Source organism: Cottoperca gobio, chromosome 10, assembly GCF_900634415.1.
Source record: "Cottoperca gobio chromosome 10, fCotGob3.1, whole genome shotgun sequence".
NCBI lineage: Eukaryota > Metazoa > Chordata > Actinopteri > Perciformes > Bovichtidae > Cottoperca > Cottoperca gobio.
In genome coordinates this window covers 5,424,699-5,452,667 of record NC_041364.1, presented here as the reverse complement: position 1 = coordinate 5,452,667, position 27,969 = coordinate 5,424,699, and the positions used below count along the sequence as shown (strand labels likewise).

The 27,969-nt window shown below is 38.0% G+C and overlaps 2 protein-coding genes across 9 annotated transcripts in view; both read right to left on the bottom strand.

Moving 5' to 3' along the window:
• fam13b (family with sequence similarity 13 member B) overlaps window positions 1–14,412 on the bottom strand; it is a 64,825-nt gene extending 50,413 nt beyond the window's left edge. For 5 of the 8 annotated variants that reach the window (XM_029442285.1, XM_029442282.1, XM_029442280.1 and 2 more), the window contains exon 1: window positions 14,197–14,411. The gene's annotated coding sequence lies outside the window, so the exon portion shown is untranslated. Of the gene's footprint in view, window positions 1–14,196 lie in introns of all 8 variants that reach the window. The other 3 variants (XM_029442279.1, XM_029442278.1, XM_029442286.1) reach the window with 2 other exon arrangements.
• A 1,923-nt stretch (window positions 14,413–16,335) lies between these two features.
• On the bottom strand, window positions 16,336–26,008 carry cxcl14 (chemokine (C-X-C motif) ligand 14). The gene is made up of 4 exons (XM_029442158.1): window positions 25,621–26,008; window positions 23,880–23,985; window positions 19,566–19,679; window positions 16,336–18,513 (listed from the first exon to the last, which is right to left on the bottom strand). Exons 1-4 carry the CDS (start codon window positions 25,682–25,684, stop codon window positions 18,498–18,500), a joined length of 300 nt encoding a protein of 99 aa, XP_029298018.1. The 5' UTR covers window positions 25,685–26,008; the 3' UTR covers window positions 16,336–18,497.
• Window positions 26,009–27,969: the final 1,961 nt, after the last annotated feature.

The following is a 27,969-nucleotide window of genomic DNA, read 5'->3' as shown; positions in this document are numbered from 1 at the left end:
AGGAGAGTGAGAAAAGAAAAGGTGAGGGTGGAGACAGAGTTGGGTCGGAGAGAAGAAGATGAAATCTGTTAGTTAACAATCCCTGATATGTTTACAAATATCTGATTAGATAGTATTTTATATTGTAATATTATGCAGTATTACAGCTGTAACATATCGAAAGCTTTTACATGTTCTGTTCTTAACACCTGTTGTCAAGTGTTTGCAAGAAAAACTTATGCTCATGCATAAGATATCAACACAGCAATGACCACTGAATAATAATTAATAACAGAAACATCATTCTTTTTTTTTAATCACAAATTGGACGCAGATGGCCAATGAGACACAAAATGAAAATAAAGTGAATGCATCTCTTCGCAGAATGAGCATTCTCAGCCTTTTTATTCTAACATAATGTAGTTATGGTGAGACATCATTTCATAGCCAAACATTGACTGAACACCCATATCTAAAGTTCTGTGTCTTCTTCAACAGGTGTTCCGACGTCAGAGACCGCTGGAGGCGAGGACCGAAAACAATAAATAAACTCACACCGGTTAGGCTAGAAAGCTGTGTGTGTGTGTGTGTGTGTGTGTGTGTGTGTGTGTGTGTGTGTGTGTGTGCTGCATGTCTGTACATGCCCATGCGAATGTGAGAAAACGGTCACTTCTGTGTATGTTAGGTGTGTTCACTTTAGTATGAGAGTGTGTAAGCATGTATGTCTTAAGGTTACTTTACATGTAAATGTGTGTACTTGATGTGTGTGTGTGTGTGTGTGTGTGTGTGTGTGTGTGTGTGTGTGTGTGTGAGATGAGATGAAAGGGTGAATGAGTGTTGGTGTGCATGAAGAGAGAACCAGTCCCTTTCCACTGAGCTAGTCTACATGGGAGTGTGGCTACGTGGTAAAATATTAAAAGCACAGCGACAGTTCTACTCCTGAGAGTTATGGAGTCAGCAAGACAGTGAAAAATACAAGAGATGAGAAAGAAAGAAAGAGTGAGGAAGTACGAAAACATTTGCTTGAGATATAAAATAATTTTGGTTTAGTTCTTAAATCATTTAAACCTTAAAATTGTTAAAAGCTAAAAAGTAGTGTACACAAAACAAAATCAGTTAATTTAATTAATAAATGTTGGGTGTGTGGGGGGGGGGGGGGGGGTCACTATCTGTCCTGGTCTGCCTTGTAACTTTTCGGTTGAAAACTAAACTATTAGAGTAAACTTCACTTTCCACCTTCAAGCTTCTTTGAGAGGTCGACCTATAAATGTGAATGACTCCGTGGTAAACAAACAATATGCCAGGAGTAGAAAGGATTGACCTTTGTGCCAACATGGAGGAAGCGTTCCCTTAAGCCGAGTCATAGCATGCACAGCGAGCGGAGCTTCTTTTTGGTATGATTCACATTCATCAGGGCTGACGAACAATGTGTGACTGCTACGTCACCTCGTCAGCACTACCTGGATGCACACGATATAGTTCCCATCACCGTGTATTGCAATCGATTAATTAAAAAAGATAATTGGAAGATTAATCAATAATGAAAATAATCGTTAGTCGCAGCCCTAACTGTGAACAGATATTTCTTGACATGGTGTGTCACGTGTAAACTCAATTTAATCTGAGCAGCATTTCACCACCTCCCACTGAAGAGGCGGATTTTGTTTTACCTTTCAGACTAATTTTCAAATAAACTTTCCTCTTGTGCCATGTTCCGCTCTCAGGGACTAATACGTTAAATCTCTTCCGTGATTACCTGAGAAATGTTATGATTGATATGACCTCTTACTGAACTGAAGAAAGGGTGTAAAAACCTGTATTTGTTGCTGGCAGAAGAGTTGAACTTCATTTCCAGGTTTCCTTATTACTCAGGCTTATTAAACGGGGCTTTCAGGAGTCTTATGTTTGCTTATAAAGATTGCCGAATCCTCTAAAGCCATTCTTCAGCCTCTATTCTTTCCAAAACCAACTCAACTGGCACTGATATTCTTATATTGGTCAGGGCTCTTACTATTGAAGCCAAAAATGGTACCACAAACCTGAAAGCATTGTTCTCGGCTAAGTGAATGGATATGAAAATGATATGTTGAATATTGTGAAATGATTATTAAGGCCAAAAAGGGGCCTAAATAGCACAGTACCACAGTGCATACACCTTTTTAAGCGAGGGTGGTCCTGTTACTGTCGGCTCAACACACTTGAGCTGTAACTGACATATGAGGACAATGACACCCGGAGATTAAGGAACTCAATGTTCCCAAAGCAGCACCTTGGCTGCCATGAAAACTGGCCTTAAAAAGGCCTCTGTAGTGAGGATTTTGTCAGTAATGGAACAGTCTAGAATAGCTCCGTCTATGTTTCTTTCTGTCTGTCTGTGTGTGTGTCTTAATCCCAGATATCATGCTTGACAACCTTCTGCTCAACAATGAGGCACATTGTTAGAAGGGAAACAGAGAAAGTTAAGGCGGTGCAAGAAAAAGTAAGTGAGAAGAGAAAACTAAAAGACCAGAAGGGAAAAAGGCCAACGGAAAATGTGAGAACTGAGAGAAAAGTAAGGAGACACAACTAAAGAAAAGACTGTTAAGACAGACATCAGCACTGTGTGCAGACGGTCCAGCAAACCTCATTCATTTCTGGTAGATTCCTCTGTGCCGTGAAAAGTGTAATTCTACTGTATTACAAACCGCTATACAGTTTTTTGGCATCTGCTAAGACTTCAAACTCGTAGATCTACTACTCAAAGCTTGTTTTTGTCTCACTGGAAGCAAAAGCAAGACGCCTACACTTACTTTTTAACGCAGTGTTGTTTCCGGTCTAAACATGCTGAAAGCGTTCCTGTTGCCGAAAGTGTCAAACTTCTGATTTCTACCCCTAACAGAGACACCACAGGCGAGTGCATGCTTCTCAACAGTATTGAGTTAAATCCATAAGTAGTCTACATCAACAAAGTTAAAGATTAAGTTAATATTTGAATATGAGAAAATCATCTATTTGAGACAGAAGGACACAATGTCTGGTGTAGAAACAGACATATTTGGAAATCTGTACCTTGATTCTTGCTCTTGATTCACAAGTTTGTTTTCAATAGCGTCTCAACTGCAGTACTGGCAGCAGTTAATTTAAATGAGCTTACTCTATATCAGATTTCCGGCACCTGCACACATCCTGAGATAAAGCACACTGCAGGGGGGCAGCAGTTAAAGCAGATGTCCTTTAACAGAAAGGTCACAGGTTCAATACCGTTTGACCTTGTGATGTTTGTTCTATGGAGGCATTTATTTCCGACATTTTGAGTTCCTGCGTTAAATAAACCTGATGTTAAAGCTACAGAACAAGCAGGTCTAGGGAAGACAAGATAGACTCTTCACTAAAAATATCCACAAAAACATAACCTGATGTCCTAAATAATAGAAGTTCAACTGAAAGATCCCTTTCCTGATACATTTAATATCAATTATTGAAATAACCATTGCAGAAGAAAGCAAGTGTCACAAATTGTATATGCATCGCATATGAGAACAAAAATCCTTTTGCGATTAATCTGCGAAAAAGCCTCAGTACTATCAATAAAAAGTGCACGACCAAAAAAAGAAGATTAAATATTAACAAGAGGTTATAAATAAATCAGCTAATTTCCTCCAACTTGTGTAATGTTGTGAGATCCCCAAATAAAAGAGATTAAACTCTGCATAGTTTATCATCACTGGCCAGAATGCCACGGTCAACTAAAATCCTGGACGTGTAAAGTGACAAGAGTGAAAGGTCGGACGGCAGGACTCGAGATCGATCAGATTTCTGCGTCAAAGCCTACAATCCCCCCCAGGGGTAAAAAAGAAAGAAGGATAAAATAGGATGGATCAAAGTTTATTACATTTATAAGTTATTAAAACCCAAAGAGAAACTCACAAACAAACAGATCTCTAGGCTGTAGTGAGTCTAGTCTGTTTACTTGAAGCTTGAACACAGCAGCTCTGAGCAGCAGAGAGGAACCCACCGACCTCCAGCATGAATCTCCAAACAGTCAGGGAGAGAACCAAAGACTCTCTATTTGTCTACTGCGTTGAGTTATTGGCTCCATTAGTCACACAGAAATCCTGACGCAACGAAAAACTTCCTTGTACTCACTGGTCCGACCGCTCAAATCTAAACAATGACACGCCTTAAAAAATAAACACGGAGGTGGAAGTGAGCACAGAGACGAACGGATACAAATCTCCTCCGGTATTATGATTAACATCCGAGTCGTCAGTAATGGAACGAAAACAACCTGCCAAGAGTAACAAGTGCCTGAAAAATATATACAGCGTATTGACTTGCAATATATTCGAGAACTACACAATCACTTACTCACACCATCAGATATTCTTTTTGGATGGCGAGTACTGGGTGTTACTCTGGCTCCTACAGGGAGTGTTGCATTATGGGTTGTTTGTGGCATTATTGTTGCTATGCCAATAACTTTAACGGATGATGAGGAGCTCAAGAAGACGGCCTGAGAAATGCTCACTGCTGATGGAAATAACATTTTGACTGTTTCCGAGAGTCTGACAGGAGAGAGAGACAAGCTCCACAAATGTGCGATTTAAATTCTGCTTTAACAAAAGACTTTTACTGAACAGTACTCTCCTTGCATTAACGGTATCTCAGACTTAAATAGGGGGTCATGTTATATCCGGGACAGTATGGTAAACATATTTCATTGAAATATGAAACCTGAATGCCATTCCATTTGCAGAATGTGATACTGTGCAAACAATAGTGACATTTAACCTGAAACCATCATATCTTATCATAATGCGTCGCCTCATGGGCACAAAGTGTAACATTACGTCAGTTAGCCATTCAGGATGTTTAACTTCTTAACAAGCGAGATGCTGAGTAACAGGAAGTCTATAAATAACCTGCTTATTATGAAGCTAGTGTTTTATCTAAAGTGTTGTACAACAGTACACACTGTACAAGTCTACTGCACACTAAACGCTCATCGGTGGGGGTTCAACGAGAGCATTTGCAAATTAAAGACTGCGGTTTGAAGCGCGTAAATACAAAGAGGAAACTACGGTGTGTCCTCATTAGGAACAATTGAAAAAAGACACTAGCGCTCAGAAAAACATGCTATGTGGGTGTAATGCAATAGCATAAAGTCAAATTGAGGGAATAAATACAGTGAGCTACACACTCACTAAATACAGCGACTTATCATTTTATTATTCCAGGGAAATAATTCCGTAGTATTAAAACATTTATTCTGCCATTTAGTGATTTGAGGTCAGGAATTGTTACAAGAAAATCAAGCTACTAATTAGTGCTCAATAAATTATTAATTTGAGCGCAGAATTACTTTTACTTTCGATACCCTGCGGGCCTCGTAGGATATAGTGGGTCAGCATTTGCTTACACTTTTGAAATCATGGTTCTGTGTGTTACAGGCAGATACCAGCAGGTCATGTCTGGCTGGGGGGCATGGATGCACATGGATGAAAGGAAAGATTTAAGAAGGAGGCAGCGTTATAGAGAATAAAAGCGCATCATAAAGAGAATGGCAGAGGAAGATTAGAGGATAGAAAGCAGCAGAAGTGAAAAGAGAAGTGACAGGGTGAGGAAGGGTATTTGAGGTAAAGAGAGGCAGTAAAGCCAGCGTTTGCCCTTGAATCAGTAGCGGCAGCTCACTGCCCCCGCCTAGTTAAGCTGTTCCTTTCCAGGCAAGCCCCCGTCAGTGATAAATTAATAAGCATGTCTTCGGGGGACATGCATGGGCCTTTTCAGCCTTTGTTATCTCTTACTTTGACCAAACTAGCAGAATCTTCCCATTATTACTTTTAAAAATAATGATCCTTTTTAAAAGACTTATTTTTCATATTATACTGTGTAATGGAAAATGGACCTGCACCTATAACGCTCCTATTTTGAATTTTCTTCAACTGGATTTTCTTTGAAGCCCGAACATCTGATCAATATTCCTGCCCGAGGGGATGAGCAGATCTAAAGCGCGTTCCGTGTATAATCCAGTCTACCATTTCTGCTTTTGAGAGCTGAAATAATAAACCCGATTTACAGAAAAATAATTGGCAATCATTTGAATAATGAAATCAATCATTATTTAAGGCATTTTTTGTGCAAACATGTAAAACGTTCAGTTCCCTGGTTCTTCGAAAAAGGTAAAGATGTGCAGCTTTTCTTTGTTTTCTATAACAGGAAATTAATATATTTGGCTTTTGGACAGTCGGTCGTATTGTTTGTAAGATCGTAACGGCCAATTTTCCATGTTTTCTGATATCTTATAGACCAAATAATAAATTAATTTATCAAGAAAATTATCTGCAGACTAGTTGACATGAAATATTGACGCATATGAGTCTCTATTTTTTAACCTATATTGTGTATTAATCTAAAAAAAAGATGCCTACGCTCTAATAAGTAACACCACGCTTCTTATGCATACTGTATAGTTTCACCCCAGTGCAACCACAGCCTTCTGCAGCAGGCGGTTAATTGCCACTGTGCACTTCCACAGCCAGGGTTAAGTGTCCTGCTTAATAGCGTGTGCTGGAGGTGGAGGGAGTTTCTCTGGACCGGTGATCTACTGGTCTCAGGCCTGCCTCACTGCACTCCAGGTTATCGTAGTTTCATGTCACTCTCCACCTCGTTTCACAGAAGGGCTGTCATGCCGTACAAGTGCTCCAAAAGGAGAAACAGTAAAATAAGATTATAATAACATTCTTTGCTGGCCTGAGGGGCTGTGACACTGCAAAAAAAAAAAAAAAAAGCTTGAACGCCTACAGTGGAAACAAGTGCAGCTCTGTGTTGGCAACTGTGGGAGTGGAGCATTTTGTTCGGGACATTTGCATGAAGTTTGCTTGTCTGCCATCTGGGTGAACAGTCACGCAGGTTCTTCTTTTGTATGTGTTGTTCTACTCTTCCAAACAATCAATGAATATCAAAAGGAAATGTCTGTTTGCACAATCTGCCAAAGAACAGTGTGTTTGGTGTTTAGGTAATCTAACCCGTGTCCTTGTGTGAATATCACTTCTTAAGACACTGAAACTGTAATTGAAATTTAAGCATTATAAACATTCAGTGCAGGATTTACTGTTCTATGTATAATCATTTCTGTTGGCCCTTCAGGTCACGTACTGATTCATGCTTATTGACTTAAGTAATAAATCCACGGTTTTTTTTAAACAACAAAGATTGTGGGTTTCAAAAAATGGGTCAAATGATATATAATATAAATAATATAAATAGGAGCTTCATTCAATAAGTTTCGTTTCACCCTTTTGTTACAGAGCTGTTATCGACATTTTCAGCACCCGGGATGACACTGAATGTGTCGAATACATTATCTCTGCATAAATTAGTGATCTAATCCTCTATCATTTACATCCTCCGTGTCATGTCTTATTTTAGATTACAACGTTGATATCTATTGTGATGCAGTACATTTTGACGGCTAATTCAGCTAATTAAATACAAATTAAACCAGCGCACGTTATCACATTGATGCAGAAATCCATTATACTATAATATGATGTAATCATTCACATTGATTTGTAACAATGCCCTCAACATTGGTTTAACATGAGATGTTAAAAAGAACAGTTACTACAGTATTAACAGTTTCACAAAATCTCTCTCATGGTATATATATATGATCATATCGCCAAACCCTAACATGAATATATTATTTTTTTAAAGAATAAAAGGGGATTATTCTGTAGCCGTATTTATTCTAGACTCACGTCAACTTTTTGGCCACATTTTTTGCATTTCTTACTGGCTGCGTGATGTTTCTGTCAGTGATTGATAATCACTCATGGACAGACAATTGAATGTGTTTATTAATATGTAGGGATGCAACATCGAGGATCTAGGGTCATGAGACTTTGAAGTTCGACTATGACAGTTAATCTTTCTTTATTTCTTCTTCGCCATAAAACGTGCACAAAATGTTACACTGTGATTTACAACACAGAAGTAAAATTCATCACAGCCTGAGCGCAGCTTGCCGGAGACACAGGGCCTCATCTGAGAAATGACATTGAGTTTTATTGATTTAGTATCGATCTGTATCACCTCGCTCTCTTGCTCCGTCTCACACTGATGGAAATTTCCAGAACACTGCTCACAAAAATACCAGCCAGTATGCTTCTGCCTTTGCTGCAATAAAAAAAGATCCCTCTCCATCTGTTGTCTTTATATTCTGTGCATGCCTGACAGCTCTATGAAAGCAGTGATGGTGCAACAAGGAAGTGAGACTACAGCGAATCAATGAGGAAATCCCGAGCTGCCTATTGTTAAATACCGTTGAGTAAACTGTCTTTTCTCTATTATACGAGGATTGAATGAGACTCAGTTAACACAGAACAAATAGCTTACACAGGACAGTACTAGTACTGTCATTTCCATCTGCGCCTGTGTGTAAACAATAGATCAAAACACCGGCTGTGAGAGCACGCTGACACATGAGCAGACAGAAGAGCATGCAAACAGTGACCAGGCAGACTCGAAGGATAGTCTCACACAGCGTACGAGGAGTGACAGGTTACTTCTAGGCGGCGGCACTGTGTTCATTCAAAACGAGGACCGACAAATGAGCGGATATCTATAAGCTGACATGCAGCTGCTCTGTGGCCGAGAGTCAAATGATATTTTCCAAATGCATCTTAAACTTTAAAAGCTCTTGAAAATATCTGTTCCCCTTACACTACAGTAATAAAAAACAAAAGCAACAAAATACATGTGTATATCTTTTTCAGGTTTGAGGTGTAATGCACACTAAAAACTAAGGCTGGGAAATAATCCAATATTCTCAGACTTGCAGCGAGAATATGATAATATATCGGTAAAACTGTCATATGCAAGCTATAACATACATGAGATCATTTGCTCCAAATGTGTCGATATGAAGTGTCATAGTATCAAAAATCTGTTTCGTCTCAAAACTCAAAGAGTCGACTTCTAACTAATGCGTTGATTAAAAGTGGGGGCGTCTTCAGTATATTCATTTGTCATGTGCTTGTGGTTCTATGAGCTTTCGTCCAGCTAGTTTTAAAGTAAGACATGACTTGGTTAGTAAAGTCGTGACACGCTGTTGCTGCTGCATTGCTCTGTGGACAATGACGCAGATAAACGTGCAGGGATTCGACCAACACAGCGAGTCGACTCGAAACATCGACTTTTAGGCGGCAACCCCGGGTCCAAAGTGACTAAATGGTCTGTTTATTTGAACACTGGGTCTGATGCCAGAAAATAGACTTTATTACTTTACTCTTTAACCCAGGCCGAGCAGCGCTGTACTGCCAAGTCCAAAGCCAGGGAAGCTCAACACTGAGGACAAGGTCGAATTAATGTATGAGCTCATGTATTAGAAGAGCATCAGTCTAACAAGGTGAGCACAGATCACCAAGTACCTGGACCATTTTTTATATAAGTGGAATTTGAATTGAGCTGAATCAGAAAATGAAATCTTTACTATTAGCTTCAGACCCCTTCAGTGGGAGTAGTGTTAAGTCCTTTAATCAATGGACAGGGAACATTTTTAAATGGTTATATGATCTCAAACAAGGCGTGTTCTTTCGCTCTTAGGAGTTTTTTCCTATTGCTTCATTATATAAAAACATTAAAAGATATTTTTACACTAAAAAGTGGATTGATTAAACGAAACGAGCAGATGAAGTGATAAAAAAAATAGACGGTTGTTTCGTCAAAAACACAGGTATTGCTTTTAGCTCTGGCACCTGATATATATATAGACCAATGTGTAAGGAGATATTAAGTACTTGGGAATTCCCGAGCACACTTTAGTTTTAAAATCCACTTTATCTAATGCAAAGGTCCGCCAACCAGAGGAAAAATGGTGCCAAAGGTTACAGGCATAAGCTATGACAGTTTGTCATCCTGTATATCCAGTCATGTGACTTTAATCACTGAGCAATCTCTCTTGTGGCCTGACACATTCAGCAGATGCTGTACGGTTAGTGCGCTGCCTTTAAACTCATCGAGGACACGTTCTCACCCCAGATTAATACAACCCAACCAGCCGTATTTCTCCATCTGCCTCAAACTGAGTCCTTCTGCTTCCAGAGTCTTTGTTTGGTACGTCATTGCACAAAAAAATGTCCAATTATAAAGCAACTTACAGGCATAATAAAGATTATGTACTTCTGTCTGTTATCTACAGCAAAATTAAGAGCTTGTCTCACAGAATCCTCCGCCATTACTGAGTGACATCCTTCTGGCACGAGGAGATGATGTTAATTGAAAAACAATTTATGGATACAATAAACAGATGGTAATGTCTGTTTGGGTAATCCAATTCATTAAACACCTGACAAATCGAGGAATTTCCTTAAATTGGTGCCAAATCCTGTAAATCCAATATTTGCCACATGCTCTGCAAAGACGGAAAACAACCAGAGAGAATAAAGACAAAGCTTTCTTAGTGGAAAGGACATAGCAACATCTTTACCAGCTGACAAATCTGTAAAAACCACTCCGTACATATATTAAACTTCATCTGTCAACAACAAAAATATAAGTCAACTGAGCAAAAATGTACAAAAACTAAAGAATATTTATTATTATTATTGTTATTGATGAATACGCCAATTATTTTCTCAATTCACTTTTATCTCAATTAACAATTATGACTTCAACGTTTAATCATTTATTAAAATAGTTGCTGATTTTCTAGTGATGTCTGTTCCACTCTCATGAAAAGATCCAGAATAGATAAAATAATGATGATTTTTGTTTTTGTATTCATCAAACTAACGTAGGATTATATCTTCTGGACTGCACCGTGAAGCAACTCACACGAATGACTTTCTGTGGCTAAGGCAAATCTTACATCGATCCAACGTCTTTTATTCTTCCTAGGTCTTAATATATTTAAATTGACATGCATCTGAATGACGAATGATTACATTATGTTTAGTATAGTTATAGTCCGGGACTCTTGTGTGCTCCTGATATTTTCGGGAGGAAAGATAACAACACATGAATAAAAGATTTTCTTCCTGGAGAAGCTGTTGTTATTTCAGCTGCCTAATGGACAATCTCCATTTACACAATCTTTGGGCCAGGTCAGTGCCACACTGCGGGGAAACTGCCTTAGGCCCATTTGCTTAATGTACACGAAAAGATAATGCTCCACTGCTTCTCGTTAGATAATGAGATATTCTCTTTTCCTTTGTAGTTTAATTGCACTGCTTTGATTACTCCTTGAAATGACTGCCAGCTTATTATTTTGCTCATTGTATCTTATGCTACAAATGAGCAGCAGGTAAATGCTTAATCGTAAAAGCTGATTATATTCAAACCAACAGAAAGTGAGGTTATAAAACATATTTTCACACAGGTGTGAACACATGCAGACGGATTAAATCTGGTGAATTTCTGGCAGTGTGGGTCCAGCTTTAGAGAGATTTGGACCACGTTTGGTTTAGCTTGGCCCCCGTCCATAGAGTCTAAAACAACCACTCACTGACCTGGCAACAACAATCCCACACTGCAGGCAGCTGTGTGGTTATGACACTGCTGTGACTGCTGTGTGTGTTCGTGTTTTCCTTCCATATAAAAGCTACGGGTCGTCTTACGTACACAGTCTTATCTCACACAGCAGGAGGTTGGAGAGTTTTGACACCGCTGGTATGTGCATACGTGAGATCCCGCACATAAAAGGCTACAGGTTCAGCTAAGGTACACTTAATGAGAATGAATGCTAATCATAGCAATGTCGGTCTCGGTGACGGTGCAATTTATTAGCATGGTCACTGAGATGACTCAACATTTAGATGAATGGCCAGTGAATCTGTATCTAGTTAGTTGTTATTTTAATTGGTCTGGGAATCAAAAATGCGAAATATTTGCCGGTTACAATTCCTCAAATGTGAGGATTTGCTGCTTTTCTTTGTCAAATGACAGTAAACTGAATATCTTTGGGGTTTGATTGTTTGGTCGGACAAAACTGCTGATATGTACTGGACAAAATCTTAGCATAACACAATGCAACAGCACCTGAAACTACCTCCAAAAGGACCATATAGTTGACTCACTTCTGTAAAACAAAAACTGCACATATAACCTTCATGAAGGTGGAATTTATTGCAGGACAGATGTATAAGACTGCATTGAGTGTATTACACCATCAAGCCAAACTACAGCCGCGGACTCAACTCTGCTAAGATTCTTCCAACATCAGCATCAATGCAAAGTTGACCTTTACCTTCTGTCTGTCTATAGACATATCAGCAGTCTTACACAATAACCTGTTGTTTTGCTAACAGTTTCAACTTTACTTAGCTATAGGATAGGTTTTACATAAGCCCCTCAGATAACACCGTCGATCATGTGTAATCCACAAACTGTAGCCATAGCTGCAGGTTAAAATGACTTGTTGTGGTTGTTGCTGTGATACTGAAGTCAGGAGCCTAAAAACACAGTACAAAAGAGACCATTCATCACAATGAGCACTTTCACCTTATAAATATTAATATATATTCTTGTAACTGCACTATTTCTTTACACTAGGTAAATAAAGGGTTCCTCCTCGATGTATTTTATTTAACCTTTATTTATCTAGGAAGGTCCCATTGAAATATAAAATCTATTCTTCCAGGGAGTCCCATAAGTACATTAATATATTGGTAAATGCATTATCTAATAAGCATGTAGTGCAGAAGCACTAGAGGTTGCTGTAGCAGTAAAGTGTGGCCAGGACAGTTATTTATAGTACATTAATAACTTATTTTACATTAGTGTTGCACACAGCTTTCTCAGGCTTGTTTTTACATACACTCAATTATAATACTGGCTTTGTTTTTGGCCTTATGACATTTCTTATATTATTTCTGAATTTCATTTTATGTTTCAATTTGTTATTCATTCTTATTTGATAAATGTAAAGATATTATTATAAGAGAACTGCAATCTTCATTACATTTGTTGATATTGGCAATGTCGTTGGACTGCAGGTTTAGTCAACACAATGTCTACAAATAGTGGTGTTTATTTATATCTTATTTTGCCCAACTTTATCAATTTATTATCCCACATAATATTTTTAAATGACTTAAACAATTAAAAAACTATCAAAAGAGTTGCAGATTAACTTTACTTCGATCAACTAATCGTTATTGCTTCATCTCTACAATGTCGCAAAATCAACTTCATATATTACTTCCAAGGAATTAGTGACAGGGATTTATTTTTAACCTATATTACCTGAATATGAACAGTACGTGTGAATGTAAAATGTTTGCATGCATGAGAGTATGCACAATAATGTAAGTACCCTACATGCTTATGCCTATTGTACACCATATGGAGTCCAATCCGTCCTAATTCAGGGCAATAGCCGGATACGATTATACAATGTGCAAAGGATTTCAGAAAGCCCAGAAATGAAAGTCAGCCTGTCAAATCCTTTAAAACGACATTGCTGACTGATTTATAACACAAAAAGCCCTTCACCAGGAAACATGCACAGAGAAAATTAATGGTTAATGGCAAACACTGTCTGCCACAAAACACCAGAACATTCCTGCACAGACAGTTTAATATAACCGAGCTGCTGGAGCATCTGTGCAAAATGATGAAGCTTTCCAGAAACAGTCAGAACATAAAACGACTGCAGTTCAAAAGACTTTCAGACAACAGGATGTATGTTTGCACGGATCTGTGCAATAACCGTCAAATCACTCTGAATCCCGTCTCACATTATACATGCAGAAGCAAAGACACACACTTACTGTATACTGACTACACTATTAAATGTCTACAAAAAGTGAAAACAAGAGTAATTATTCAGTTTTGTTTGTAGCACATAGAAACCCTGAAATATTTAATTATTTATGCCAGTTTTTCCTATTTCTGTCTCCGAGTTAGCTCGCTGTGCCTGCGGAGGAGCTACAGATGTGATGGCACTGCCTCCGTTGGTAGCCGTTAGCCGTTAGCCGTTAGCTCCCAATGAACACAAACGAAACAATAAACGGTTAAACAACGTCTGTGCACTTCAATTTTAGCGTCTAAACCAAGAGACAAATACAGCAAATCAATGCATAAACAACACTTAAGACATACTTGATAAGGACAGATAACAGAAAGCGTCAGAAAGTGTTAGCTTTAGCTGGCTAGCATGTAGCTTCTGAGATGCTGAGTGAACTAGAAGAAGCTCTGTTAGCAAGGCGAGCTAATCAGTCGCTCGGGGTACCTTACCAGGTCAAAACAAACAGCAACGCGCAGCGAGATGCATTAATTTCTTGTTTGTTTTCTGTAGCTGATGTCTGGAGAGACGGCGACTTCGATGAGATCAAATCAGACGGTGTAGAAATATCGTCGGGAACATAGCAAAGACACTCGAAAATAATGTGGTTCCTGTTTTGTTTTTTTTGCTCGGACTGGCTCGGATGCCCGTTTGCAGGTCGTTGCTTAGCGAGTCTACACACCCTCAAGGGACGAACCTGCCAAATACTGGCCCCGCCTCTCTCACAGCGGGAGACGGCTGCCAAATACTCACCCCGCCTTGCAGACGGCGGACATGCAGACGCAGGTCATTTTAACACATACAATTGTTTCTTTTATGCATTTGTGATATATATCTTTTTGTCTCTATTGATGACAGTTTGTCTACGTCACAATTTATGGAGAGAGTAACTCAAAACATGTACTCAAGACCCCTTGTGATGATAAATGGTATTGACATTATGAATGCTAAATGCAACAATAAATATACTTAATACATTTTATTAAAGAAGTAAAATCCCTGATCGAGGAAAAGCTTTTTGGGACAACAATGTTATAGGTATTGATTGGCAGAGGGCATCGCTATTACCTTATACAGTCTTGTATTACCAATTATATTAAAGAAGTACATATTAACATTTTACACAATATATATTGTACAAATGTATATTTCTCTAAATTCTTAGATATTGAAAATATATGTATTTTTTGCAATGTATACATTCACTTTCTTTTTGGACTTGAATGAAAGATTATATATTGTGTAAAACTAATAATATCGAAATGGTTGATAATTATAATAATAATAATACAAATTATAATTATAATAATTATAATTATAATTATTATTATAATTATATAATAATAATAATAATAATAATAATAATATAATAATTATAATAATAATAATTATTATTATTATTCTTCACATTAACATTATTATTTTTAACATGATAAATATAACATTGTATTAATTGTAAACTTATTGATTATATATGGTAAAGTTTACATACTACATAGATGAAAAGAAATTCGAAAGTTATCCACAATTTCACAAGGTTTCTATATGAATTTAAAGAAAATATTAGAACAAAATGACATAAAACTGTCAAACCTAACAGTGAACTCTTTATAGAATAATAATGTTTTTTTATACCAATTCCATTTTTTTAGGCCATTTTATTTAAAATCATATTCTTGTTTCTCTGCACCAATATGTTGAGTTCATGTCCTGCAATGTTTTGAACTAATGCATGACTTGTTTAATTAGTCTTAATTGATTATGTAGTAGGAATATTTTTAATGTAAGACACTAATTGACATTACTGGCCCTCAGATTGTACATTTGAATATTACAGTTTGACTGTAATCTAAAAGTCCACTAACCTGCTTCTTCAGAGGTTTTCATCTGCATCTCATCGTCTTCATCAGCAGCATAGAGATCGTTATAGTTGTGTGTATCAAGATATGATGAAAGTGACATTTCTTCACAATAAATGTTTTTAGTTTTAACGTTATTGTAGTTCTAAACATGTATATAAAGGCTCAGGGGTCATTTTCCTCCTCTGCTGCTTATACCTTTATTACATTAGTATATTGTTATACCTGATAATAATATTAATAATACATTAAATAGACATGTAAACACTTTGTTTTAGTTTAACTGACATTTGAAATACTAGCATAAAGGTTTTTTTTTCTCCATTCATATATAACTGTTAATATTATTTGTGAAACAATTGTCACGTGTGTACACGTCTATTAAAAGTCTATTCTTTTAAATAAAGATATTGTTAATTGTTGTCCGTTTTATCGACAGTGACTTTGGCCACCAGGATATTTTGGATTTTTTTATATGTATAAATGAATTAGTGTCTTTCTGTATGTACAGTATGCTAAATAATGTCTGTGTTTAAACTATCCCCACATTGTTTTCTGTTATATTACTGTCGCCTGATATAAATCAGCTGGTCTATCCCGCCACCTGGTGGACTGCTTGTCTCACAGCACTTTATTTTGAAAGAACTCACATCTTCCTTCCTCCTTCCACATCTGCAACAGCATTGTTTTGATTAGAATAGTTAATCCAATGAATGAAATGCAAACACGAGCTGCTCTATAGACACTTTATTGCTGAGTTTATGGTTTTACACTCAATGGAAAGTTTAACTTTGTGTTTGGTGGGCCGGAACAAACACTCACCCTCCAAATTTCTGTTACCAAACAAGATTTAAATAGCAAAAAAACAACTATAATGCAGTAATACAATATACACGACACTATAAAGTCTTAAGGTGACTTCTTTCTCACTAACGTATAGGCTATACTGCTCCATTTACAAAAGGCTTCTTTATATATATTTTAATATAAGATATAAAACAAGAGTAATGCACATTCTTCAAAAGGTAAAGAAAATGTGTTGTTTTTGTATATATGCAGATATATTTGAGTGTGAAAGTGTATCCACAGCTTACAGAATAATGACATGTTTGTATTGTTCAGGAGATCTACTGGAAAGGAGCAGAGTTTCATCCCCACGTGGGATTGTAGGAGACAGTGAAATGATCAGCATATATTGAAATATATATGCTCTATGATGGTTGTTTTATGTGTGGAGAGTAAGAAAGTTCTCTTTCAATACAACAAATGGATTAATCTCATGCACTGGTCTTATTTCCATAACATGACACAGTTCATAGCCCATTTTGAAGGATGAGTTTGATAATATTCTGTATTTTCGATCCTACCAACTAGTGTTGTCGGTGTAAACAAGGCCTGATGCGGCTTATTTCTCTGTGCCGTAGAGCCACATTGTTGTATAAAAGCTAAAAACACACCCTGACTGTTGCACTGGCTGATATTTATTGTCTTACCATAAACATGGTCCCCGTAGTTTATTTGGAGTGCTGCCATAAATACTCAGTAGAGCACCACGTGTGTATTTATCCGCAGCTGAATATAGTCCCCAACAAATACATTTACTCCTAAAGTTTGCTAAAAAAGGGAGTTATTACGCCTTTTATTTTTATTCTTACGTATTTATTCCTGACCTGTTTGTTTTTTAAGATTTAGGTCTTCAGTAAGAGTTAATGTGCGTGGGGCTCAGTGCCACAGATATTTGAAATAAAGTTTTATGGGATGTTGGTTAACATTTAAAAAAGAAAATAGAATATCAGCAGCCTTATCCTTGAAGGAGGTTATCATACGCAGCTCAATACAGAGGTTACGTAGGCAGTTTGTATGACACATTGCTTCATTTCACATTTATTTCAAGATGTGGAACTAAAACATCTTTCAACCAGTGCACATATATAACAGTCCTTTGTTGATGTAAACGGCAGACAGTCTGGCTTTCTTAGTGTATTTAATAATCACGTTTTTCAATGAACTCCACTCCACCGACTGTACTGTATGTAGCAATGGCACAAATGAACTATTTGATGTTGTATTTAATATCTATTGAAACTACACCCTGTCAGTTAATTAGATAATATCTTTTACAAAATGTTTGATACAGACTAGTGTTTTTTTGACACATAGGACTAGCATGGACATGGTAAACACACACACACACACACACACACACACACACACACACACACACACACACACAGTGGTAGATCTCCCCTCTCCGACTGAACAATAGCTTCTGTATTATATGTAACACTGACCGCCTCGCCTCTACAAATACGGAGAATCAGATTGAGAAACGTTATCGCTACATTTTGACTACAACCTCCTAAACACCAGATCCTAAATGTTGGCAAATGTCCTACCTGTCACACTGAATACAGAGGAGTAAAAAGCTTAACAATTGAAACACCCACACTGTATTTCTCAAAGGAAGGTTTGCTCGTTTCTTCAGAATTACACATTCTTCACTTTGAAAGAAGCCTAAAAGCAAAAGACAAGTCCCTTTAAGTAAAAACAGAACAAACCTACAACTGTTTGAACACAGATGGCGGTGTCTCGTCCACTATTTGACAAGTATAACTACAGTTGTAAAGACTGGAGTGGTGAGTGACTGTAACTACAGTGATGGCCGACTAAAACGAGCCCACCAGCTTATATATATATATATATATATATATATATATATATATATATATGAACTAAAGATATCTCTTAATGTGCTCGACAGATCTCAGGCAGAAGAGGAAGAAGTACAGTTTGATTGTAGATTACATCTTGTACTTTGCAAAAAACAGTCCTGGTGGTATTGTCATCTTTTTCTTTTGCCTCACTTGATCCACGTGTGCTGGACAGCCGAGGTTTTAGGCTTCATACACCCTGAGGAAGAAACAAAAATAGATTTCAAACATTTGATTTACATGTCTCTTAAAGATTGACTTGTTTAGCTGCCTTCTGGCAACATTAGCCTCCTGCACCAGGGGTTTCCCTTTGGTCTCAGTTTCCTGTATTTAATTTGTTGTGGATACAAGTGGAAGGACATAGATTGAATCACTCTGTAACCCGCCGACTCGCTGTGCAAATGGTCTTTCGTACTCAAAATAATGAATCTCCTCTCCACGGGGCTTTTTGTCTGTGGCTGACCCGGACCTCTGAGAGAAATTTCAAAACAAATCAATAAAGCTTCACAGAGAATCCACTGGACACAACTCTGAGTCAGTGATACCAGAGGCAGGTTGGCAGGTAGAGGATGATAACATCAGTTATGAGCCTTACTGAATGTGTCTTTTATACAAACTCATCATTAAACCTACAATAACTTAATTTTCGGAAGTATGGGGGCAGCAGAAATATACGCTGTTGTTGTTATTGTTGTAATACTCATTTCGACCACTAGAGGCTGAAGTGCACCACTACCCCATGTTCTAAACAAGACTAAAAGCATTCATGTTTTCTTCCAGATGAGTTTGAATTTCTGCACGCACTCTAAACACAAGGTACGTAGCTTTTCACCTGCTTTCACAGATTAACATCAAGGAATTTAGAAAGATTATTCTGTGAAAACCTTTTTTTCAACCTGTTCTTAAGTAAAACAGGAGAGAAAAACACATTTGATTGGATTTAGAAAATAGATCACCAGATTATTTTTTTCTCACTTGCCTCTCAGGGCTTCCATAGCACAAAATAAATGTGTTAGCAAACAGTCGGCCCATATGCATCCAGTTGAGAGTCGTGTTTCTGGCCATCTAATGAATATAAATCCATTATTCACTCTCTACAACACTCTTTCATCCTTTTTTCATAAGTTTAATAATTTCTCTTGTCATCTGGGCATAGCCTTGAAAACAATGCGTTTCAACCGGTCAGGCGTAAAGACAACTAACTTATTAAAATGATAGGGTAAAAGATAAAATATGTTCTAAGAGTTTTACCTGTGCTTGTCCTTCCAGATGCGGAACCATTTGACCAGATTCTTGGTGCTCTGAAGTTTGGGATGAAGACAATACTCCTGCCCTTTGAACCGAGCCACATTCTCCATCGTCACACTGGGGGGGGGGCAAAACAAAGAAGAAGATACAAACAACAACACAGAGATGTTAGCAAGTAAAATAATCTAATGTTATTATCAACATTTAAAACCAATTCGTAATCTAATGCACTCCTATAGCAGTTAAATTCAAGGTTCAGCAAGATTGTTGCTTCATGTAAGTCGTCTTCTAAACACTTTTACAGCTCCAAAAACAACCTGATAATATTCACTAATGTTCTCCAAATATTCACTCATAATACCGTGGCACCAGACAGTACTTGCTACTGTAATAAGATTAGATATTTATTAGTACAAAAGTATAATAAATAAGTAAACCGTAAATAAAAATAGTGGACTGAACATCTTATTCAAATTATTGCACATATAATATTGCACACGATAGCTCCTCCACTTTTAATTAAGATATACTGTACACATTTTGTATTACATTCTTTTTTCTATATTTATATTTATTTTTTAATGCATTTTAAAATTTGTATTTCATAGAAGTTTTCTTTTTAGTAATATTTCTGTATTTGCTCTTATTTTAGTTGATGTTTGCACCATTACACACCGAAGGAAAGTCCTTGTATGTGCAATACACCAAATTCTGATTCTGATATATAATATGATTTGGGAGATTCATAACTATTTGACATTTGGCTACAACATACCTTCATGTAATGTAATCTTCTAAAGTTGGAGCCTATGTTTTTTGTATGAAGTAGAAATACTGATTTTGTGGTATTTAAAACTCTTAGTCTTAGTTTCTTGAATAGAGGCTATAAAGTTGTAGCACATCTCACTTGTTTTTTTGCCCCAAATTTAAGCTGCCATTCTAAACCGCCATGAATAACATTTGCGCAGTTAAATGCCCTCGAATTCAAAAGCCCAGGACGGCCAGTTACTTGGCAAAGGAGTAATATTATGGAGCTGCCACTAAAAAATGTGACATCTAAGCTCATTGAATTGGTTCGTCTGTAACTCTGCTTAAGGCAACGGTAGAGACAGTCTGCCTGCATGTGGCATATTCAGGCCAAACAAGTGAAATGTGGGAAAAAAAGCCCCAGCATGCCATGGGGCCTCTCCATCCACTGACACACTCAAAGGCTCGCCAAACCATGAATGCTAAATAAGTTGACTAGAAGAGAAAGGACTCTCCATAAAAGCGCTGCATTCAGTACTTATAAGGTTTTAAGTTAAAGCGTTTTGCATCTATTTTCAGTTCATTCAGTTGTCTTTGTTGGGCTGTTGAGCGGCAGCTGTACATGCTTTGTTATTAAAGAGCTTTGAGTGCATGTTTGATAGAGACAACATGAAAGTGTTTCTGTGTGCATCTGTGATGATAAACAGACCCTGGGTGTTTGGCTGCTCAGCAGAGGTGACATGTAACCTGATTACTGCTTGAGTTCCTCCTCATTATCATTCACCTGGGCAGCTGAAGAGCAGCCACTGGCTCTAATATGGTTAACAAAATGTCTCATGAGCACAGAGGGAGGAAAAGGGAAGGCGGCGTGAGAGCTAAAAGAAGAATTTAAGAGCCAAAGGGAAAAGAAAGTATTTCCATTTTCTGCTATGTTATACTTCTACTTCTCTACATTTCAAAGGGGGAAATACTGTACTGTATTTATTTCATTTATTTGACAGCTGCAATTACAAGTTACTTTGCAGATTAAGATGTATCTTACAAGTGCCAACAATGCGCTCCACCTACACGAGCAACAACATTACAATGCTATATAATATAAATGAGTTAATCTGCATAACTTGTATAGTGTGAGTGCATGTTGCTGATAATACTGCTGGACTTTTACTTTGTAATGCTTGTCCTTGTAATGGAGTATTTTCACAGTGTGGTTTCACACATTAACTTAAGCAAAGGATCCGAATAACACAGGGTAGAAGAAGAGGCAGCAAGGAAAACAGAGAAAGAAAGACCCCAACAAGAAATACAATGAGAGGTAGGAATATAAAGAGGGTCAACGGGGATATAAAAGAGATAAAGTCGACAAAAGACTGAATGGGAAAGAGAAGAAAAGAAAAGAAATAAGGAGAAAACAGGGACATTTGGTGGCTCGGCGCTTGTGTGTGTGGTTTTAGGAGTGGTCGTGCAGAATGTCAATATGAGCGCCGTAAGCCAAACGACCACAACAAAGGCCAGAGGGGGACTCGCTCGCTCATTTCTCCCCTACTCTCGTTCTTTCTGGGGCTTTCCGGAGCCCACTGAGGCTCGTTTTTCACTGGTGGCCCCCATCTCATGCTAATAGAGGAGCCTTAAATAATGGCTGTGTGGCGGTTGACACACACACACACACACACACACACACACACACACACACACACACACACACACACACACACACACACACACACACACGTTGCTGGTAATAAAGGGATGCTAAACTAGGGGCAATGTTTTGCTGTTTCCCTGCAACAGATTATTCCAGAAGCCTTGAGGGAACCAGTGAAACAAGAATATCCCTGTATGAAGTTTAGGGTTAGGGTTATTGATTTTGATATCAATAAAATATTTATGATAATTCTTTTCATCACTTTTTATCCTTGTAGGCCGTCAGTCTACAGAAAAACACAAATGGATGATGTTTCAAAATTACGATTAATAAGAAGTATATTTGCTATTTTTTGATGATGTAGTCAATAAAAAATACATAACATTTAGCAAAACCTTTTTAATAATGTTCTTGTGACTTCAGCATTATTATAATTTCTGTAAAGACAATATTCAACCTTTATATCAACAAATGTCACTTTAAAAGTTGTATAATAGTTACCCATTATAGAGTATTAACTTTTAAAACAATACTTCATACTATACTTAACTCCAACTAATGATTTGTTTTCATTATCATTTGAGTCGTCTATTATTCTTTTGATTAATGGATGAATAACTTTACAATAAAATGCCAAGAAGATAGTGAAAAAGGCCCATTTTCGATCTCTTAAGGGGACATTGCATTGACCTTCATTCATTCCCTGGAGATTTATATAATTCTTATTATCCACTAAATGTCAAAGTGTTAACTTTAATGATTTACATTGTACAGGAATTGCATTTGTGTCCCAAAAAAGTAACAGATTCATGCATATGTCACATCCACATGATCAGTTTCTCACTACTGTTCCCCAAATTCTGTGTAATACTGTAACTTGCCAGCAGGTGGCAGCAGAGTTTGTGCTTCGAACACAAAACGGACTCCAGGGAGGCTGACATAACATCCCCATCTGCTGTCCCTTCATGTAGCTTTGACATGAAACTTCAAATGAATTCCACACGGAAATCACGGCTCACATTTCTGGCTACGTATGAGACTTCATCCCCAGGAGTTGACCCAAGATCATAGTAAAACATTTTTATTTATTTATTTATTCAAAGTTTTTCTATCTGAGAGCTGCAGCGTACTTTGAGTGTGTTTGGACCCCTCTGGAGGAAGAGGCCTAGTTATAATGCTGCATCCTACGGTGGCTCAAATTGAACATAAAAGCTGTCTGCGTGTGCGTGAACCGCGATTTTATGGATCACAGGTCAGATAGCAGAGAGAGAAAGAGTAGGTGGACGGATCAAACAGAATAAAATAAGGTGTAAACTGGAAGGGCCACTGAAGCTTGGGATGTAATAATCCCTCGGAATATTTTGCATACATTGCATACAACATTTGAGTAAAAGAATATTGAGTGTATGATTAAATGTCCGGAAATGAAAATGAACCCTTTATTAGGTGTGTAGAAAGTGCTTAAAAGTTCTGGAAAGAGCCGGGGCCTTTTCTCCCCACCTTTCCAACTACTAAATAAGTTCACGCTCCTGACCGTCATTAAATCATCTGTTAATCATCACACTGTAAATCCTCCTAAGTGCTTTAAGTGCAGACGACAGAATGTTTTGATAATGCCTGTGCGGCTGCCAAATATTTGTATGGTCATGGCACAGTCACAGTTGTATATCTGGGAGTCAAGCAGGTGCACACACTGAGATATTATCACTTGCAGTGCATGCCAGAACAAGGAGAACGAAGAGAAGAAGAAGGGGAAGAGAAAAGGAACGAGAGGGGAAAAACAAAAACAAGATGGGTAGGAAAAGGTCATGGGATCAAGGAAAAGAAACATACAAAGGACGAGAAAGATAAAGAGAGACAATGAAGAAGAGAAAGAAGAGGCAGAGCTGAGAATGAAACAGAAAGAGGATTAAAGTCTCACTCACAATATCATCTTCTCTTGGCAGAACGGGTGTTTGGGTTTGATCTCCAGCTTCTGCACATCCTTGTATCTGATCTTTGGTCCTTTTCTGGTGCACCTGCACTTGTAGGCTGTGGAAACGAGTCAGACCGACTTTAATCATCAAAAGGTAAAATGGACTTGTAATGCAGGGGATTGAACAAATAATGGAAACTGATGATGTCGTGTGACAGATTATTAAAGTAAGGCTCAAAACTACTTCCACAGACTTTGAAGTGATATAAAGGTCTTTGTGATTTGACAGCAAATCTGCTCTCGATCGATCTTTGAATCACACACTAACAAGGGGGATTAGCAGAGACACTATTTAAGTCTGTGCTTTACAGGCAACTCCTTACAATACGGTACGATCTAGTCAAGTCACATTAAACAGGTCAGAAAAAATACATTATAATTCAAAGATGAATGAAAAGTAGTGATTTTTTCCTTAATTAGTTTCATCAAAATGAACTGATCTGCTACTTCATCCAATGCAGGCCAGATGATTTATGAAGTCACACTAAAGGGATTCAAGTAAGGCAGAAATAAGTCAGTTATAATCCTTAAATCAGACTAACATTGGAAACACATGCTCGGCTTTAATTGAGGCAACATGCAGTCACACTTCTTTAGTATTTATAAATGTTTTCATTTCAGACCAACATCTTCCTCCAGTTCTCTAGTTGTTGGGACTTTACGCTGCAGAATAAAGTCAGAGGAAATGAGTTTTTCTGGGTTGTATATTTATGAAGGGAGGTGATGACATGGATAGTCCAAGGTTTCCTTCATCCATCACCTGCTATCTGTCCTCACCGCCGGCCACTAAATCTGTCAAGAGCACCTCAGTGGTGCCAACACGCAGCGCAGACACACCGGACAACAAAAGCTCATAACACTGAAGGTACCACTGTGTACTTTGTTACGACACTTCAGTCTATGGGACGAGAGGGTCTTCTTCCTAAAGACATGTACCTGTTTACTGTATATCCTGATGAAGACAATAATAAAACATTTTCATCAAGAATGTAAGTGACTGAAAGTGTGAGTTATTGGTTATTGGTACATTTATGCAATATGTGCTTTCCAAAGAGCTGACATACGTACACACGTCTTCCACTGAGTAAGTAAGAAAAGCAAGATTTGAAGGTCATTTTTGCTCAAAATGTTTTCCACATCTGTTATTCACAAAGACGCAGCAGCTCTTCCTCCCATCATTCCCAAACCCCCTCCCCATGGCCCCATGGACATTGGGTTTAAATTGTTTGAGTTACATATGGAGAGCTTCACGTGTCCTGCCAGAAACACAGATTCCCACAGTTGTGTTCAGGGTGTGAACAGGTTTATGAAAACTATGGTGTAGTGTGTAATATGGTATTTATCATTACTGTTCTCAATGTTTAGGGACACAAATAAAATGCGTGCAGCAGGTGGCATATTGTCAACATAAGAGTTATTTTGTGAGCATAAGTATGCAAGCAAACACTCCACTGAGACAGACCGGAGATTTTTGGATCTTTAGCATCAACTTTACTCATGTTTCAAACAAACTCTGGATATGAAGAGTCATCTTACACTTAATTCCCTTCATGTACACATAACAAAGCAAATGAGGCGTCAAAAACCACACACGTCTCCACCTATGGTGTGTGATTCAGTTACATCACCATAGCTTCGATGCAAAACACCCCATTTCAAAAAATGACAAAATAAAAAGCCTTTAAGTTTACCTTGTGCGCTCAGGACGTGTAAGGCCACCACTAACAGAAGTAGCACCGCTGTGCACCGATGCATGTCTTCACAAGTAAAAAATACAAATACAAATGTTTTTCAAAAAAAAAAACTCCTAAAAATCCGAGCTCTCGAAAAAAACACGGGAAAAAAACAAACAACAAAAGTGTTTGGAGGTGCAGATACAATCCACTTGCAGGGACTGTCTGTTTGGCACAAGTGAAGGAGCTGCTGAAGGTTTTCTGCCTTTTTTTTTTGAGTCCCTTTTGGAGCGCTGATTGTGCAACTCCGTCTGTGCGTCCTGAGCGCTTGGATGAACCTCCAATCTCTTGTTTAGGTCTCTCTCTCTCTCTCTCGCTCTCTCTCCCCCGCTTGTTGTGGAGAGGCAGGCAGCAGCTCTTTTAAAAAGCAGCCCGCTGTCCCCTCCTCATTAATATGCACGGCCAGGCAGCGAATCAAACACTTGTGGCGAACATGGAAAGGGACGGAGGGAGGGGGGGGAAATGCGCATATTGTCCACAAAAACAAGGGTGGAGTGAAGTGTGGTGTGGTAGACGGTGTTGGCCAGTTTATGTGGAGCTCCCACTGTGACAGCTCAGCTTCTATCCTGATTATAAGAGACGGAGACCTTAACGGGAAGTGGATTACCGTCATAATGAGACGATTGGCAGCAGTTGCGCACAGTGTTAGTCAAGTGTTGAGCGATTTAATGTTACACAAACGGAATTTAAGTTTTATTTCTATGAGATTTTGTGGTGACTTTTGTCTCTGATTAGAGATGTTATGGTTTCTGATCGTCAACACTTCACAGGGTTGCCATGGCCACGGAGATAAATCGTTTCTGATTGGCTCAACACCTCAAACATATGTGATGATTTAAGATCAGAGATTTAAGCAAGCAAAACGTTATTTATATCGCACATATAATTCACAATGTGCTGCTCAATGTGGGAGCTAACGCGGAAGTTGCAACCATAAACATGTGAAAGTTAAGTCCTATAGGAAGTACGAATACAAAGTTAAATAATTAAGATTAAATGTGAATTAACACCATTAAAAGTAAGGACCAACAGTTGACCAATAAAAAAAAAGATGTGATTTAAACCAATAAAAGAAGTAAGAATAAAATAAAACAATCATTAACTTGCAGCAGGACTGGAGGTTCAGCTCTATTTGCTGAATGAAGACTCGGTTGAAAGCTCTGTAAAGCTAGTAAGCGTACCTTTATTACATTTAGTTTTCAAAGGTCAAGAATAATCGTAACCCAAGACACCCAAGGACAATAATTTATATATATATATATATATCCATGGTAGTATATTTGTGTAGACTTGTGTAGAAGAAGTACAGTATCATCACTTTTTGGTTTGAGAATCTAACTTCTTAAAACATGTATTTAATGACCAATCAACGGCTTCTGTGCAGTATCCCTGTTTGTTTTGTGTTTTATGTTAATTCAATTAAATACAGATAAAAAGCTATTTCAGTAACATTATATTCTATTGGATATGAATAAATGCCGCCATTGTATCTGAGGATGCCATCAGGCTGAACCATTGGCCTGTAAGAGATAGCCCTGAGAAGACCGTCTGACCCCACCCACATGGGACGCTCTGACCACAGGATTAAACGGGATTCATCACTGTCCTGCATCGTGTGTATTTGTGTGTGTGTGTGTGTGTGTGTGTGTGTGTGTGTGTGTTCACCTCCCTGCCCTGAACACTGATGCAATCAGCTGCTGTCATCACTCAAACCATTGGCCATGAAATGTCTGTCTGCACCATGAGTTGTGTGTGCGTGTGTGTGTGTGTGTGTGTGTGTGTGTGTGTGTGTGTGTGTGTGTGTGTGTGTGTATACAGTTTGTTCTTGCCCTACATATCCATATTTGTGAGTTTGTATGCACATGAGTACGAGCTTGTACATCTGTAAAATGACAAATGACAAATTAACTGTGAATCTGTCTTGAATTCAACGTTAAAAAGCAACAAGAAATATTTGCCTTTGCTTTCTTTGGTCCTTCACAGAGGAAGCGACAGGACATGATGCAAGCCACCATTTACTGTGACGGATTAAGCTGTATGTTCCCCCTGCAGGACACCGAGGCTGCATGAATCCATCTCAAGACATTTGATCTCAGGATAAAAGACATCGGTGCGCTGTCTGTTCCAGTCTTCAGCTGAAGTGACTGATAATCAGTCGGACGTCTGTTGTCTTCATCCGTTAGATCACTTCAGCTTCACTGGATCCCAAAGAAAAGAAAGAAATTGAAGTTGAATACATACGGAGGATTTCAAAGAAAAGAAACCGTCTTGAAATTACATCATTTTCCTTTTTTAATCAGTCAAAGA

Excerpts from the sequence above, each read along its gene's own strand:
- cxcl14 (XM_029442158.1), bottom strand. The coding sequence starts at position 25,684 with ATGCATCGGTGCACAGCGGTGCTACTTCTGTTAGTGGTGGCCTTACAC. Across the intron at positions 23,986-25,620 it reads ACACGTCCTGAGCGCACAAG|CCTACAAGTGCAGGTGCACC; the intron begins GTAAACTTAAAG and ends TCGTTTCCACAG. Across the intron at positions 19,680-23,879 it reads TGCCAAGAGAAGATGATATT|TGTGACGATGGAGAATGTGG; the intron begins GTGAGTGAGACT and ends CCCCCCCCCCAG.